The 17,446-nt window shown below is 45.0% G+C and overlaps 1 protein-coding gene across 1 annotated transcript in view; it reads right to left on the bottom strand.

Moving 5' to 3' along the window:
• Positions 1-4,854: 4,854 nt before the first annotated feature.
• Positions 4,855-17,446, bottom strand: part of dock2 (dedicator of cytokinesis 2) — a 152,473-nt gene continuing 139,881 nt past the window's right edge. Inside the window, exons 38-50 of the mRNA XM_083651749.1 lie at positions 16,117-16,221; positions 15,498-15,639; positions 14,384-14,465; positions 14,114-14,198; positions 13,778-13,864; positions 11,858-12,034; positions 10,625-10,708; positions 9,940-10,077; positions 8,967-9,097; positions 8,549-8,756; positions 7,553-7,658; positions 7,039-7,187; positions 4,855-5,073 (exon numbers count right to left, since the gene is read on the bottom strand). Coding sequence (XP_083507875.1) covers positions 5,017-5,073; positions 7,039-7,187; positions 7,553-7,658; positions 8,549-8,756; positions 8,967-9,097; positions 9,940-10,077; positions 10,625-10,708; positions 11,858-12,034; positions 13,778-13,864; positions 14,114-14,198; positions 14,384-14,465; positions 15,498-15,639; positions 16,117-16,221 — 1,551 coding nt within the window. The 3' untranslated portion in view covers positions 4,855-5,016. The remainder of the gene's footprint in view (positions 5,074-7,038; positions 7,188-7,552; positions 7,659-8,548; positions 8,757-8,966; positions 9,098-9,939; positions 10,078-10,624; positions 10,709-11,857; positions 12,035-13,777; positions 13,865-14,113; positions 14,199-14,383; positions 14,466-15,497; positions 15,640-16,116; positions 16,222-17,446) is intronic.

Here is a 17,446-nt window from a genome sequence, read left to right as displayed (position 1 = left end):
GAGACTCGATCTGTAGTACTAGAGGACAGTCAACTTGGTTTTTGCGGTATTAATGTATAATAATCAGTCAAATTCTCTTTTTAAAAGTTGCTAGGCAAGTTTGACTTGATGACTATCAGAGATTAATCTTCAAATGTCCTACTTACAGTATATTTAACGTAGCCTATTACCCACCGAGAAGTTACATGGCGTTTACCAATGCCCGGTGTAATCCATTCTTTCCATGCGATTCTCACCTTGTCAATCTGTGTGCTGCAGCAGCTGCTCAAGAGGAGCCTCTTCTTTGCAGTGCGGTCTTCATTCTGAGCTCAGTCACCTACTGCCCCCTGGTGGAACTGCATGCCCGCTGCAGCATTCTTCCCAGGTGTAAGAAGACCTGTGTCGAGACTGAGTTAGAGCGACATAATGTGTGCACTGCCATGATTTCATGAGCATGATTGGCTTGGAATGAAATATCTGACGCTAATCTATAATAATACGCTTGAAATGAGATTTAAATGAGCCTGAAATATTATTGCTGCCACTGTGGTCTAAACATTATCATTATGATGATCACAGCTCATAATAATACCACCTTTATTACTCTGCAATCAACAGCTCATTATTTATAACCATTATACTTTGTCTTTTTCATCATCCTCTCTCCCCACAGGCAGTCTGGAGTTGGAGTGCCAGAGTCGAGGTGTTGTGCAGGCATATCTCTCAGCGAGGCTGTCCTCACACTAGAAACGGAAAAGTCCAGTGTGAGTGCATCCATAGTTAATTGACCTTTTTGCTGCATTCAGAATAAATTAACGCCATTTTTCATGCTCCATTATGCTTTAATCAGATCTCATGAGAGCCAAGTTTTAAATCTTTGAACACATTTATTCAGATGCATCCAAACTTTTGTCATTAAGAGTCTTTCATCAAGTCCCCCTTATGAACACCGTCAATAAATTCTGTTTAATCATTTTTAGCTTCCTGGGGAAGAGCTAGTGTTTTGATTAAATGTGGAAGGACGTGGTCTGTGAAATTGATGTTCAACTGGATAGAGCCAAGGAGCTTCAAATAGCCTGTGTCCAGAGTCCTGAGGTCCACTTTGTCCCGTGTGGCAGAGCTGCTGCACTGCAGCTGGACTGGAGGTAGAACAACATGACTGGAAATGCAGAATCTTGCAAGTCAAATAAAATCAATCACTATTATGATGTTTTGGCTACCAACATGTGGCATGAATCAGATGGGTGCCCTAATGGAGTAATTTTAAGTATTCATGGAACTCCCACCAGGATTTCATCTTCAACTCATTGGCAATTTGCAGTCAACAACAAAGAAACACATTTATTCTGAACACAGCTTCTAATTATAATTCAGCAGTTGCACATTCCTAATGTGAAGTTCGCTGCTCTGAAACCGTTAGAATACATCAATGGCCTCCATGGAGAACACCGTCAAACTGCACCTGATCTACCACAATAACACAACTTTGTCTTTGATTACAAAAGAAAATGTCACAGATGGTCAGAAAAATAGTTTTTGTGTAAATCGAGGTCGGCTTTACAGATAGAAATTCTGCCAAGTCCAAGACAAATGATTGCTTTCCGGTGAAGATTGCCATGGGGGGGTTTCTCTGCTTGTTCAAATCCTCTTTTCAATCTTTGAAATAGGACAGATCATCTGTTTTTATGAACAGCAATGTCCTTATCTTTACTGGCCACATGGTACTTCAGCCAGCAACAAAAGTTATTGAACAGGACAGACAGCTTTTACACCAGACAAATAATCTATCTAATAATAACTTGGCACAGTGATAGCTAATAAACTGCTCCCAGAAAGGCCTGTGAGAAGCTGTGAAGGCCCAGGAGATTCACCTTCCATAGAGACCTTCCATAACACCGTCACGGATCTGAGACTGGTGTTTAGATTCCTCCACCTCCCATAACACCGTCATTAATCTGAGACTGGTGTTTAGATTACTCCACCTCCCATAACACCGTCACGGATCTGAGACTGGTGTTTAGATTACTCCACCTCCCATAACACTGTCATTAATCTGAGACTGGTGTTTAGATTACTCCTATAACACCGTCATTAATCTGAGACTGGTGTTTAGATTACTCCACCTCCCATAACACTGTCATTAATCTGAGACTGGTGTTTAGATTACTCCACCTCCCATAACACTGTCATTAATCTGAGACTGGTGTTTAGATTACTCCACCTCCCATAACACAGTCATTAATCTGAGACTGGTGTTTAGATTACTCCACCTCCCATAACACAGTCATTAATCTGAGACTGGTGTGTACTGACTGGGAATGAGCGAGCAAGGTAGGGGTTCAGTGTTCAGCGTGGTGCTCAGGGACACACGACTGTTTAGACACCACACCGGCTGCTGTGCAAGACATTAACAACTACACCACAGATGGCTGCACCATCATGTCGGCTGTTTTACATAAAAAGGCTGTAAAAAGAGATGTTGAAAAGTGTTTTGCTCCCAAAAATATTAAATTTAAGTAAAACACTGGAGTTCCTGCATCAATAATCGAGGTGATTTAAAACATGACAACTTAAAAAGAATAAATCCAAAATCACCATTCAAATTGACAAACTACTAGCATGATATCAGAGTGAATGGTCACCTCGTTACACACATTTCCTTCTTGAGAAGCAGTCAACTCAGTGGAGTGGGCAGTTTCGAAGGTCGGACCCAGGCAAAGAAACTACAGCAACTGACACTACAAGTCAGTCCAAATAAAATCACCAAACAAAATGACGTGCAAGAACCACAATAACAGGGGCGAAAAAAAACAAAAACGGTCAAACATAAAACAAAGTGGACTCGTGGGGACGGTTACCCTAACCCTAACCCTTTGTATTTGTAAGGCCTGCAATCACTGTAGCAAAACAGAGCTGCGTTTAGCTCTGATGGGTTATGATAGTAAAAAAACAAAAGATTTTCCATCTGAAAGTCAAACTCTCAAGGAGAGGGGTCATGATTAAAGTCAAAATATCTGTAGATAGGTTTTCAAATAATTGTCAAAAATGATTCTCATACATTTACATTTGGTCTACATGTTTGTGCCATCTCATTTACAAAGACTCTGTAGGGGCAATTTATTGTCATGGTAAATTTATATAGACTTTGCCAAATATGATTTTGTTGCGTTTGTGCACTGTAGATCCAATATGGCTACTGGGCATGTAGACCAATCCACTCACTCAGTCACTGGAAATATATTTTCTAGCATGCTAGATACGTGGGCTGTTATCTGCAAATTAAACGAGCCAGAAGTGTTTTGGATGGGAAGTGATTTGTGGATCAGTCATGCGATGCAGGCGGCTTCACTTACATCACTGTGCTGTGTCGTCAGCCCTCTCCCCTCCTGAGCCTTGGGGGCTCAGAGAGACACACTCCAGACAGCGGGCCGGGCGCTGCAGTACCAGTCTTTACAGATGACTTTTAGAGGCTATTCTGTAACTTTAAATTGGCTCTGGGGAAGCCTGCCGGCCAGTGTGGCGTCGGGTAATGGGGATTTTAACAAGGGAGAGGAGATGTGTCTCCATTCTCCTTAATCACAGTGGGATTCTCTGCACACCCACAGTGCAGAATATAGAGGCTCAGCAAATGTGAGATCCATTCTCCTCGACAAATCACAGAAATGGCCTATAGTTCACAATTATATCTTCTAATATAATGACTATTTTATCAATGCCAATGATGCATTAACTCCCCCACTGATTGAACTGCTTCGGCTACTCATTTCTATTCATCATACGGGTATACTATAGCTCATCTGCTACAGTCAGAGTTCTTAATATCCTAATTAAAATAGCAATAAAGTCCACTTCTAAGCCCCAAACTGCACACAGGACAAAAACAGATGGGAAAAGTACACACATTCTTTACTTAAGTACAAGTACAGTTACTTGTCTAAAAAAGACTGGTAAAAGTAGAATCACTGATTCAACTTGTGTACTCAAGTAAAAGTAGAAAAGGCTCTGAAATGTAATCAAGTATAAAAATAAAAAGTATTTCTGTGCAAAGCTAACTGAACCTCACATCATATTAAGATAAACAGAATTTGCACTGTGCGTTGTGCGTGCTAAATTCTGGGGTGGGGACTCTGGAGACGATGAACCGAGCACACAATGTCTGTATGATTCAGATAGGAGAAACATGGTAAATTATGTTGTTTGTATTTTTGTTGGGGGTAGCTCAGGAGGTAGAGCTCAGGAGCTCCGGTGGTAGAGCAGGTCCTCCACTAATCGCTTTGGATAAAATAGGTCGGTGGGTCGATCCCCGGCTCCTCCAGTCTGCATGTCGAAGTGTCCTTGGGCCCAAATTGCTCCTGATGTGTGTCAGCACCCTGCATGGTAGCCAATTGCCACCATCGGTGTGTGAATGGGTGTAATAATTTGCTCTCACAATTGAATGTACGTACTGATTGTAAAGCGCTATAGGCTATAAACGCAGGCCATTTGTTTATAGCCTGTATATTCAGCCTCCATCACTATAAGCTGCACTGATGTCCATTTGCACATTGCCACTGTTTGCTGCAGCCCATTATACTGTATTTAAATGGTTGGACTTCATTGTGTGTGCCATCTATTGTATCTGCGCCAATGCTTTTGGCAGGGTGTTTTTGTTGAAAGTGATAGCAGGGGGGAACCTCTGCACTTCATGAAATTGCATTTCTTCATTACTTCCTATCAATCAAATGAATGCCGGAAACTGTATAACAAAATGATTTTTAATCGGGCATGTCAACAGGACGGTTTGTGTTTGCTCGTTCTTGTCGAAGCTGGGTTGATTTGAAAGCTGCTAGGTGGTATTTAGCTTCATTGGGAAGCATTTACATTACTGGCAAAAGGTCAGACAACAAAAACAACCTTTATTGGCAGGTAAAGTTATTTAAGCCAAACATAATCCTGAGAGACAACCTGAATAAGTGAACAAGTGAATATTTGGCTGTATGTTCAAGTTCAATACATTTGTAAAAAAAAAAAAAAAGCATAGTGTGTCAACAATAGATATCAGAAATGATTGGCTTTGCCTCCATCACCAGACTTCGCATCCTCTGATTTGGAGCTCTGTGGGAATACACACGCACACGCACACGCACACACACACACACACACACACACACACACACACACACACACACACACACACACACACACACACACACACACACACACACAGTAAATATACTACATCCATATACTGTGCCCAATGCATGTAAAAAAGAGATAAGTTACTTTTGGCTATGTGTGTTAACAGGCTGTCCTCATCTCCTCATTCCCAGGGCATCATATTCCACCACTTTGTGACGGCCCTCTGCGTCTGCTACTGGCGTACATGGTGTCCTTTAACGTCTGCTGCTGGCGTACATGGTGTCCTTTAGCGTCTGTATGAGACGCACCAGGCTGGCGTACATGGTGTCCTTTAGCGTCTGTATGAGACGCACCAGGTGCTCAGCTACTGGCGTACATGGTGTCCTTTAACGTCTGCTACTGGCGTACATGGTGTCCTTTAACGTCTGCTACTGGCGTACATGGTGTCCTTTAGCGTCTGTATGAGATGCACCAGGCTGGCGTACATGGTGTCCTTTAGCGTCTGTATGAGATGCACCAGGCTGGCGTACATGGTGTCCTTTAGCGTCTGTATGAGATGCACCAGGCTGGCGTACATGGTGTCCTTTAGCGTCTGTATGAGACGCACCAGGTGCTCAGCTACTGGCGTACATGGTGTCCTTTAGCGTCTGTATGAGACGCACCAGGCTGGCGTACATGGTGTCCTTTAGCGTCTGTATGAGACGCACCAGGCTGGCGTACATGGTGTCCTTTAGCGTCTGTATGAGACGCACCAGGCTGGCGTACATGGTGTCCTTTAGCGTCTGTATGAGACGCACCAGGCTGGCGTACATGGTGTCCTTTAGCGTCTGTATGAGACGCACCAGGCTGGCATACATGGTGTCCTTTAGCGTCTGTATGAGACGCACCAGGCTGGCGTACATGGTGTCCTTTAGCGTCTGTATGAGACGCACCAGGCGCTCAGCTAACTCCAATGTCAACCCATCGGCGTCATTATTAGACACAGCTGGATTCACGCAAGATCATGAGATCACAATCACACGACAAATCCATCTTGCCACGCCCCCTATTGTTTTGAATCTGCACCATCAGTGGTTCACACCAATCAGCGTGCAGAGGCAGCTACGGGCGGGCTTGAGGTGTGACCACAGCGAGAAACGAGGCAGTGATTGACGTGATAGACAGATGGTTCATCCAATCGCCTGCCAAGCAGCTTTTTGAAAAGTGCCTGTCCTTTCAAAGGTTTGCCGAGAGCATTCCCAGATGGCTCTGTGAAAACAATCTTAACTTCTCCCACTGTCAATTCTAAAATTGACACCGGAGAAATTAAAGTCTACATTTGAACCGTAAGAGCTAATTTATTATAGCTCCATTTTCATCCGAAAATAAATCTGTTTCAAACGATGTAACCGTCACTGCCCACATTCTTCCATGCATTTTTCACATCCTACATTACATTGTTATCATGTTAAGCAATCCATCAAATGTGTGAGTGTGTGTGTGGTACTGCTCCGTTTCATCTGTATCCGTACACTTTCAGAAAACATACAGAATTACGCACGAAATGAACGCAGAGTACGGACAGAAAGCTCTGGCCGTATGCGTATCTGTATTTAACGTTGAGCACAATTGGGCCTTAAGTCACATTTAACGTTTTTCTTATTTAACCCTCACCCAAACCATAAGCCTAACCTTAACAAAGTCGTTTTAGTTGCCTAAACATAACTCTTACAGTCTTGTAAAGGTGCCACCTGGTGGCATCAAAAAGGTAGGAGAAAGAGACGGTTAAAAAGTGAGGCCAAAGGGTCATGAGCCGTGGAATTTGACGCCCTGGGACGAGAACGTGTTGCGTTAATGCCTGAACCTGTGTCCATTATGTTCATATGGAAATGTTTGTTGCTGCAGACATGTTCAGACACACTGTTCTGATCCCTACATGTCAAGGTGATCTTCCTCCTCTACCTTAGACTTGAAGAAGAGGTTGATGACGCCCTTGGAGCGTCTGTCTGCGGTCCGGTCGGAGGTCAGACAGACGGACATGCTCTTACTGTCCCTCCTGGCTCTGGGGGTGTCGCCCTCCTCTGCACCGCCCACCACAGACAAGGACAGACCTGTGGATGGAAATGAGTCAGCATTTAGTGTTGCTGTCTGTGTGTGAAACCTCTGCCTGTTCATTCCAGGTGCATCCAGACCGATGTTGCATTGCTGTGCTCTCACAGCTGTTCTGCGTGTTTTTCACAACGCTGGTGGCACTTTTGTTAAGCTTTGTTGATCAGAGGTCATGTATTAACACGGCAGCGAATGCAGGCTTGGTCCAAGATGGCGGCGTGCCAGCGGAGAATCAGTGAATTGAGGATCCTTCTCCGTGTTGAGATATTATACACTAAGCTTCAAAGACATGTTCCCACCTTGGCCTGTGGGGGGCGTGTGTGTGTGTGTGTGTGTGTGTGTGTGTGTGTGTGTGTGTGTTGGTCACCTGTGATGGCAGGCAGGGATCTGGAGTTGGCGGTGGTCAGAGACATTCTTCCTTCGTTGGGCTCACACAGGTTGGTGTCACTCCGGAACTCCTGTTTCTTCGAAAGCTAGAGGGAGACAGAGATAACACAAGCTCACACGCACTGGCCTGGGCTTACAGCTAGAGGGAGACAGAGATCACAAAAGCTCACACGCACTGGCCTGGGCTTACAGTCAGAGTCACATCAGTATGATCATCTGGGACAATAAACAGGACAGGAATGTGGGTTCAGTCATATAAGGCAGTGATTCTCACCCTTTTTCATATCAAGGACCCATAATTTAGTTCACATTAGGGACATGGACCCCTATTTGATGAGATTTTGTCTCTGAAACCAAAATCTGAGAATAGTTTTATCATCAGATATGGTTCTGTCCAGAATCCCATGATTGTCTGTATTGTAGGTAGATATAACAGATAAAACAGAGACCAAAACAGTCATGTTCTAATTGTGTTCACTTCTGGTAAATGAAATAATGCTGAAGTTTAACAATTCATCATTTGGTCCTGCAACCCCTCAAGGACCCCTGGTGGACCCAACATTAACAACGACTGATATAAGGGAACAATCTCACCATTAAAGCTTCCACAAATGTAACCTGCTCTATCAAAATCAGTCACACTGACCCCGAAACACATTTTGAGTTTTATACACACAATATCTTTGTACTCCAAAGATTGGGTGAGATACACCCCTTTATGTCTTGACTGTTGACAAAGTAAGCTAGTTCTGCTTGTCACCCTACCTTTATGAGTTTCACAACTATATTTAATGTTCACATTTGGGCCAGTGCTACAGTACATCAGACTGATTTTGTCACAGCGGGTCACACATATTCAACACTGTATCACTTCTACTTGCTGTCCTTCCAGTTTCTCTCACTTTCTCTCTCCTCCGTCCGGCCTTCCCTCTCTCTCCATCCCACCCTCTCTCCCTGGCTCCCTCGCCCCTCTCACCCGCTTGCTGTCCAGCATGCTCGTCCTCTCTCTCTCCTCGCTGATGAAGATCATGCTGCTCCTCTTCTTCTTCTTCTTGCTCTTCCTCAGTCGGACCTCCCCGTCGCCCACCGCCATCACCAGCCCCTCGTCCGCCATGCTCGTGCTCAAGCTGCCGCTGGAGCGCGGCAGGGTGGCGCTGTGGGACGGGGAGTCCGGGGGGAAGTCCCTGCTGGGAGGAGGGAGGGAGGGAGCGAGGGGCAGGAGATGTAGGAAATAGAGGAAGAGAGTCCGATGGTGATGATCAAAAATCAAGAACGGCAAGTTGATACAGTAGCAAAAGGTTGTGGCCAGAGGACTGTACGTCTAATGGGTGGGCCAGGAAACAGTGTGTGTGTGTGTGTGTGTGTGTGTGTGTGTGTGTGTGTGTGTGTGTTACCTTTCTGAGAGGGACCTGGTGAGCGTCCCAGAAGAGTCGAACGACTGCAGCGAGGAGATGGAGATGACGGACTGACGGAAGGAGCGCAGCATGGAACGAGGACGAGTGGACTTCCTCTCATCCATGTCGGGCTAGGAGCGAGGGATGAGAGACGGACAAGAAAGTGACATAGAGAGAGAGAGAGAGGGGCGAAAGAGAGAAAGACTTTGACGGAAGGTCCCATTGAAATACAATACAGGAGAAACAGAATGCAACTGTAAGGGCACTCAGAGAGTGCAGACCTCCGTAAAGGCCCGCAATTATTCACTAGTATTGATTGTTTGTGCCATTATTGGACGAGTCCCCCCCCACACACACACACACACCCACACAATACATACTAGACATAGACTTATTACATGGGCATTTACATGGACTCCACTATATGTCATTTTGAAGGTCTTTTACTTTGTACTTTATCATTTATAATTTGAAGATTGTCTGTCTGGGCTGCTCTTTTTTTTTTTTGCTATTGCTGTGATGGCTGCGCTGCATACTGCACAAAGACACATTCCTCCTTCCTAACATGTTTACTCACTATGGCTGTTAAAATGATCTCGAATCTTAAGAATGGCAAAAGTCAGTCAAGTTATTCTAAAACACAGACCACCATACCATCATCACTCCTATTCAGCATTAGTGTAAACCCGGGGGGAGACCTCAGTACCAACATGATGACCATCATTTAGCCGCAATTAGCTCGTCCAAACCCAGATCAAAGCTTTCCTCAAAGGCTTTTGCAGAGAGCATGTTGGTCTCACAGAGGTCAGCTCGTTTGCACTTTAATGACTGTGTGTGTCCAGTCTTGCAGGAAAGAACATGGGTCCAGATGATGGAGATGCACCACATTGCAGCAAGCTGTCGCTCATCCCCAACTCCCCAGTGCCCCTCTCCCCTCCCCCCCCTCCCCATCTCTCTCTCTCTCTGTTCTTACCAGCTCTCTCACTCCGTACTCCTTCTCCACTTTTTTCTTCAGCTGTTTGAAACACTCCTCCATGCGCTCATGGAATGGACGCAGGTCGTCAGTCACTCTCTTGCCGTGGAGGGCGATGCCTGCACCTAGTAACGGGGTCTATAAAGACAAAGGTCCTGTGTTATTTGCTTGGTTAGATCACAATGGGCCTTTGGGGGGGGAAGGGGGGAACAATGAAAGCAGTGCACCCAGAGTTTCAGACTTAAAGTCATTTCGATAGCAAAATGTGGGACTTTAACTTTGAAATTCTCTGAAGTTATATAGTATAAATGCTTGAATCGGGGTTAATATGCAGTCAGGGTTGTCCTGAACTCAAATATATCAGTCGTTGCAAGGGTTATTTTTCTTGCACCCCAAAATGAAAGAATAAATTAATGTACCTCACAATTTAAGGGGGTGTTTTTAATTTATACGGCTAAAAGCTCTTTGGGGGCATCAAAAATGTCTCTATGCAGGAAAAAGCTGCCATTAGGAATGCAACAGTGTTATGTTTAGGTGTCTGAGGAGGGATGCAAGTCATTGGAACGTCCTCACAAAGATCACACAAGAATCTACAGTGTGTGTGTGTGTGTGTGTGTGTGTGTGTGTGTGTGTACGTACGTGTGTGTGTGGGTGTGTGTCTGCATGTGTGTGTTCTGTTCAGTACCTGCCATGCGATGAGGTCTTTGAGACGCACCAGTTTGTCTCTGTCCTCTGGGTGCTGCTGCGTGTACTCCTCGGTGAAGAACGCCTGGCACAGAGGAGATATTAAAAAATGACTTTAATAAATGATGGCTATACTTTCCACCTGCTCAGGCAGTTTGTAAATTAATAACTGCATTTCCCACCTGCATACTGTATTATGCAGTTTTAAAGCGGTCTGATCTCATCCAACGTGGGATCCGGTTACATTGAATGGTGTTTGAGGGGCGAACAGTAATGGTATTTAGGCTCATGAAGAGAACAGACTAACCGTTTCATTGCATTTAATGTCATTTGGATGGTGGAATTAGAGTTTGATCATGAAGTGCCTGAGTATGTGATATGGACATATGATATTAACAGGATTAAAGTCAAGGCATCGGGACAGATCAGGAGTCTCAGAGAAGGGAGATACATCTTTAGCCCAGGTGTGTTTATCCAATTCAATTCTAGGGTCAAAGATTCTTCACAGGATATTATATACTGTATAGTGTAGTATATAGTGCCTGTCAAAACTCTGCGCACGCGCACGCACGCACACACACGCACGCGCACACACACACACACACACACACACACACACACACACACACACACACACACACACACACACACACACACACACACACACACACACACACCAAGGTTGTTTTCACTTATTTAAAATGGAGGTCATTGAGAGACACTCAAAGAAAGTGAAAGGAGAAGCAAACTCCAGATAGGTGCTGTAATGACGATGGAATGGGCAGATTTGTGTGACCTCTACCATTCTTATACTATCATCAAATAAAACAAAAGAATAGAACCAGTCGGGACAGTCAGTCTTTTGACGTAGCAAATAAAGGCCCGCTATCAAAGATTTACATGATATTCATTCAGCTCATGTTCATCTTTTATCTCACTACTAGAATAAGGCAGCCGGGTTCCGTGGTGCACAATTGCCCAACTGTGCATACTCAGAACGGTGCTATAAAAGATGAGATGAGATAAACTTTATTGTCACTTCATGGTACAAATATCACGAGCGAAATTCTGCTTGGTTCGCTCTCAGAGTCGGAGAGCAAAACCATGTCGCCATTGAACAGCGCCAGCAATTGGACAATGCATTTAAATGAAAAGAGTGCGCAGAGCACGCAATATTTCTAGTTCTATACATCAAATGTGGGGCTATGAGGTGGGTGTGTCCTTGACCTCTGACCTTTTCATACTTGGCAAAGCCGCCCATGACGGCTGGGTCCACAATGCCGTTGAGCAGCATGGAGAGGGGGTTGATGGGGAGGCTCCAGTCGGCCTGGTATTGGTTAATCATGGTCAGAATCTTCTCATTGGTGGACTCCATGGTCTCTATGGCGTTCTCCAGCGGAGACAGGGTCGTCTGGGAGGGAGGGAGGGGAGAGAGGGAGGGGACGGAAAGGGGGGAGGGAGAGAGAGATCAGGGAAGGAGGACGAGCAAAAAATATAATGAGGGAGTGAGTCAGTAGAGGTGAGACAGGGAGGACTTTACACTGGATGCACTAACTCTTTCACAAGAAGGGTCCAACCAGGGTTATTCCCAGCCCCAGGTTGATTTTTGGTATGAAAGGGTTAACCCAGGTTGATTTTGAGTATGAAAGGGTTAACCCAGGTTGATTTTCGGTATGAAAGGGTTAACCCAGGTTGATTTGGGGTATGCAAGGGTTAATCCAGGTTGATTTGGGGTACGAAAGGGTTAACCCAGGTTGATTTGGGGTATGCAAGGGTTAACCCAGGTTGATTTGGGGTATGAAAGGGTTAACCCAGGTTGATTTTGGGTATGCAAGGGTTAACCCAGGTTGATTTTGGGTATGAAAGGGTTAACCCAGGTTGATTTGGGGTATGAAAGGGTTAACCCAGGTTGATTTGGGGGTATGAAAGAGTTAACCCAGGTTGATTTGGGGGTATGAAAGGGTTAACCCAGGTTGATTTGGGGTATGAAAGAGTTAACCCAGGTTGATTTGGGGTATGCAAGGGTTAACCCAGGTTGATTTGGGGTATGAAAGAGTTAACCCAGGTTGATTTGGGGTATGAAAGGGTTAACCCAGGTTGATTTGGGGTATGAAAGGGTTAACCCAGGTTGATTTGGGGTATGAAAGAGTTAACCCAGGTTGATTTGGGGTATGCAAGAGTTAACCCAGGTTGATTTGGGGTATGCAAGGGTTAACCCAGGTTGATTTGGGGTATGAAAGGGTTAACCCAGGTTGATTTGGGGTATGAAAGGGTTAACCCAGGTTGATATGTGGGCAGTGGTGGCCCAATGGTTAGAGAAGCGAGCTTGTGACCGGAAGGTCGTCGGTTCAATCCCCGCGACCGGCAGGATAAATCTGGGTGGGGAAAGTGAAAAAGGCAGCGCTTGCCCCTCCCTCATTACCACCACTGAGGTGCCCTTGAGCAAGGCCCTTAACCCCAACTGCTCCAGTGGAGCTGATCAGTGGCCAGCAGATCAGACTGTGGTTGTACTGGTCAGCTTCCAGGTATGAATGTGTGTGTGAATGTGAACAGGGCACTCCTGAAAAAGAGAGCATTGCTCTCAGTGAGACTCCCCCTGTATAAATAAAGCTAAAAAAAAGAAGAAAAAAAAAGAATTGGCTATGCAACCGTTAGCCCAGGTTGATTTTGTGTATGAAAGGGTTAACCCATGTTGATCTGGTGTATGAAAGGGGTACTTTACCCAGGTTGATTTTGAGTATGAAAAGGTTAATTAACCCAGGTTGATTTGGGTATGAAATGGTTAACCCAGGTTGATTTTGGGTATGAAAGGGTTAACCCAGGGTGCCTGGCTCGGCTTGGGGACCTACCTCTCAAGGTGGGCCAGACCAGAGTCAGACAAGGTAATTTCAGTGTGCATGGCACCACCCAGGGTGCTATGTGTTCTGCTAAGCCTATGTTAATTGTTATGGATCTCTAGACTCCTGGGTTGTGACCCGGGTCCTACAGTATCTGAATTGTCAGGACCAGGGATTAACCCGTGTTGATGGACTCTGTGTGAATTGACAAAAGAAGGGTTGAACATGGGTCAGGTCACCCTGGTCCAACCCTGGTGGTTGGTATGAAAGTGCTATGAGAAACAAACAGGGAGGTAGACACACTCACACCAACTTACATGTTTCATGTCAGAGGCCTCAAACCAGCGCAGGTTCCCTGGCAGCTTATAGACAGTGGTGAAGGTTGTGCGCTCGATCCACATAGACTACAGCAGAGGGATGGGGAGAAAACAGCTAAAAGCATACAATGTGAATACTTTGACCATAATCTAACCCGATCTCATAACTCATCTTACATTAGAATCCACAGCCTTACCCAGCACTTATTTCAGAATCTGATACTTCATCTCATCTCATGCCTTAAATCTATATGGGTTCTGAAGGGGTTCATCGGCCCTGGTGCCATCATTCTTGCGCTATCCATTTAAAAACTGACATTGTAGGCAGTAACTCACAACAAACTCATTGTTGGGGTCCACAGGTCCTTTCCTCACAGGTCTGGAGTAGTGGAAGCGCTGCACGTAGTTGGCCTTGTAGAAGCTACACATGTCACGGCGGGAGACCGAGGAGAAATATGATCAAGGGAGGCAAAGAGGGAGAAGATGAGATCAATTATTTATGAGAGGGGAAAATGGCCCCCCAAAAAAAAGGTGGTTAAAGGCCACAGCAATATTTAATTAGATGGGAATTTGATGAAGAACACAGAGAGATTTGTTGGCACTGACTTGATGATCTGGTCAGGGACAGGTTTGTTCTTGAGGCGCGGGGGGATCTCCAGGACAGGCTGCACAGTGAAACACTGGATATCTGTTGCAGCTGGCTCAGGAAGACAGCATCACTACACACCTGCATGAATATCAGTCCACCCCCCTCTCTGTGTGCTTAAGGGCTAAGCATGTTGACTTGAGTCTACCACTGTTAGTGTGCGGTGGATAGGGTTGCTTTTGTTTCTCTATGTGGAAATACTGTATTATGCAAATGCCAAAACCGGCAAATCCTCTGCAATATTAATACATGCTTCTGCAACATTTAAAGGGAATCTGCAGATTTCAGAAATATCTTTTTAAATCTGCCTTCTGTTGAATTTAAGAACATTTTAACAAACACAACAAATAAACAATAAACAATAATTAGAGTTTTAAAACAATAAATGGCCGGTACAAGAAAAAAAAGGACACCGGGAAATTAAATGTTTATGGACATGATGTCCAGTAACATACTATGACCAAACTGTAAATGGCAGTAATGTACTGCAATACAGCTTGTGCATGTCACATTGGTTGTATTTGTCTTTAGCCAAGCCAAGGAGGTTATGTTTAGGTGCCGTTTGTTTGTCAGCCTGATTTTCTTGAAACTTGGTGGAATGGTGAAGCACGGGCCAAGGAAGAGCCCAGTACATGTTGGAGCGGATCCGGATACGACTCATGAACAAGCTTCACGAACAAGAAATGGCTTTGGCTGGGGCCTGCGCTCTCAGAGTGCCAATCTACTTTTGATTGCTTTACTTTCCAACTCTGTCTCAAAAAAAATAAACTGGTCACAACATAGTGGGGGGAGAAAAAAATCGAATAGGGACGTATAAAATAAACAATATAACTTAAGGTCTTTAAAATTGGATACTTTTTAAGACATGTAAGAACCGGCAAATACTCAAATACCAACCATTTGTTGTTGTCGTCATATGTTGTGTGCTTGTGTTGAAGTGAGTTATGCATACAGTATGAGTGTGCGTTTGTGTGTTAGTGCGCTCATACTGTGTGTATGCACAGAGTTTACATTGTGTTTGTGTTGATGTGTACATGTATGCATGAGGCTGCACATGTCTGTTGTGAAGGATACACTGCAGGGGGGAGTGCCTGATCTCGTCCCCTGGCATGGTGGTGGTGTTGAGGCGCAAGGCGCTGGGGAACTGGCTCATCAGCTGGTTCTGGAAGTCCTCCCTGCGCTCATACTCCTTACCGCGATGGATAAACACCTTGTTCTGAACCCAGGGCAAAATGGACTGGAGTTAATAACAGTTATAAAACTATAAAGTGGTACTTCATCCTGTCCTCGCCATAGGGAAAGTCATTTTCCACTTGATGTCCTCCAACAGAACAGTCCCACTAGAGCTGCTGGGGATTCATTGTCTTGCTCAACAAGGGTTCTGAGCGTATGGCTCATCCACTTAAAAGAAAGTCTGCCTACTCACTATATAGTGACTATAATATCCTAACAAGATTTGACTTTCTGAGCTTTCTGAGCATCCAAAAGCTACTTTCCTTGGTAAAGAGTTGGCAACACCGATCATTCCTTTAACTATCTACAGTAGTTGTGAACATCTCCACTGCTACAGTACCATTTTTTGCATGCCTCAGCCTCATTGTTTACATTTGGGGTAAAAGTATTCTCGAGTCAGCATGTTTCCTATAAGAGAATTGTTATATATATATATATTTTTAAATAGATGTTATCAAACCCTGAGGAAGGGAGGGTAGCCCTGTCCATAGTAGCCCACTGCAAAGTAGTCTGGCTTAGGCCTCAAGATCTTCATGATGTTCTCATAGAACCTAGCCTGCTTCTCCTGCAGAGAGAGAGAGAGAGAGAGAGAGAGAGAGGGACACACACACAGAGAGAGAGAGAGAGAGACAGACAGAGAGAGATTTTCAAGATTCAAGATTTTTATTGTCACTCCGTGGTACAAGTATCACGTGTGAAATTCTTGTGCTGTGGACTCCGTTTACAACATAGTACAAATATAACAGGGCATATGAGTGCAAAAACAACAAGAGACACAACAAGCAATAAGGCAGTAGAGTGATAAAACAAGTCAGAGACAGTGGCATATTCACTGCACATAGGTGCAGAGAGAGAGAGACAGACAGAGAGAGAGAGAGAGAGACAGACAGACAGAGAGACAGACAGACAGACAGAGACAGAGAGAGAGAGAAAGAGAGAGAGAGAGAGACAGATATTTGTCTGTTATGCACTGTGCAGCCATAGCAGTTTTATCAGCCGGCGCCAATGACAATGCCACCCTCAGCAGAATGCCGGGTCTTTGAGGGTGATAGATGGTGAAAAAGATAAAGCACACACCATCCAAGGGTAATGTCTGTCATTTATATAAGCACATAAATTCAGCATTAGCTGAGACAACCGCTGCCGAACACAATACATCATAGATATAGTGAGAGAAATATTTTCCATTTTCCCATTGTTGGGAAGTGTGTAATTCTTTCTGGGGACGGGGGAAAGAATAGTGGAGTGAAGGGGAGACAGAGGAGAGTACGGCTGCTCAACGCACTCAAAGCGAGAGATGAAGGCATCACAAAGAGTGATGGAGAGGGCAGAGTAAGAGTTTGAAGTTCCTCGTGATCGGCATACAGGAAGCACACCTTCAGGGTCGTATGCTAATTAGAGGATCCAAAACTAGAGCTGGATTTGAAAAAAAAAGGAAGTGTTCATTTTGAAACAGGTGACTGGAACACGGGTGCAAAAGAGTGGTGTGCTGAATTACTAGAAGTGTTGCGCACACATCGCGCGCTCCTTTCTAGCGCCCCTTCGCTGCCTCGCACGCTCACCTGGCAGCGCTCATTTCTACCACGCCTCATTTCGGTGGTTTGCCCGTGCTTGTCCGGCTTCGTAGACGCAGCTCGCCCGCTACACGACCTCGCCCCCGCTACACGACCTCGCCCCCGCTACACGACCTCACCCCCGCTACACGACCTCGCCCGATACCCGACCTCACTCGTTCAACCGGAGCCGCTGGACGCCCGATTATAGTAGTGAGATGTCTGAGAGTACAGACA

The sequence above is a fragment of the Poromitra crassiceps genome, assembly GCF_964638095.1.
Source record: "Poromitra crassiceps genome assembly, chromosome: 15".
Taxonomy (NCBI): domain Eukaryota; kingdom Metazoa; phylum Chordata; class Actinopteri; order Beryciformes; family Melamphaidae; genus Poromitra; species Poromitra crassiceps.
The sequence above is the reverse complement of the archived record's forward strand: the minus strand, read 5'-3'. Positions and strand labels throughout refer to the sequence as shown.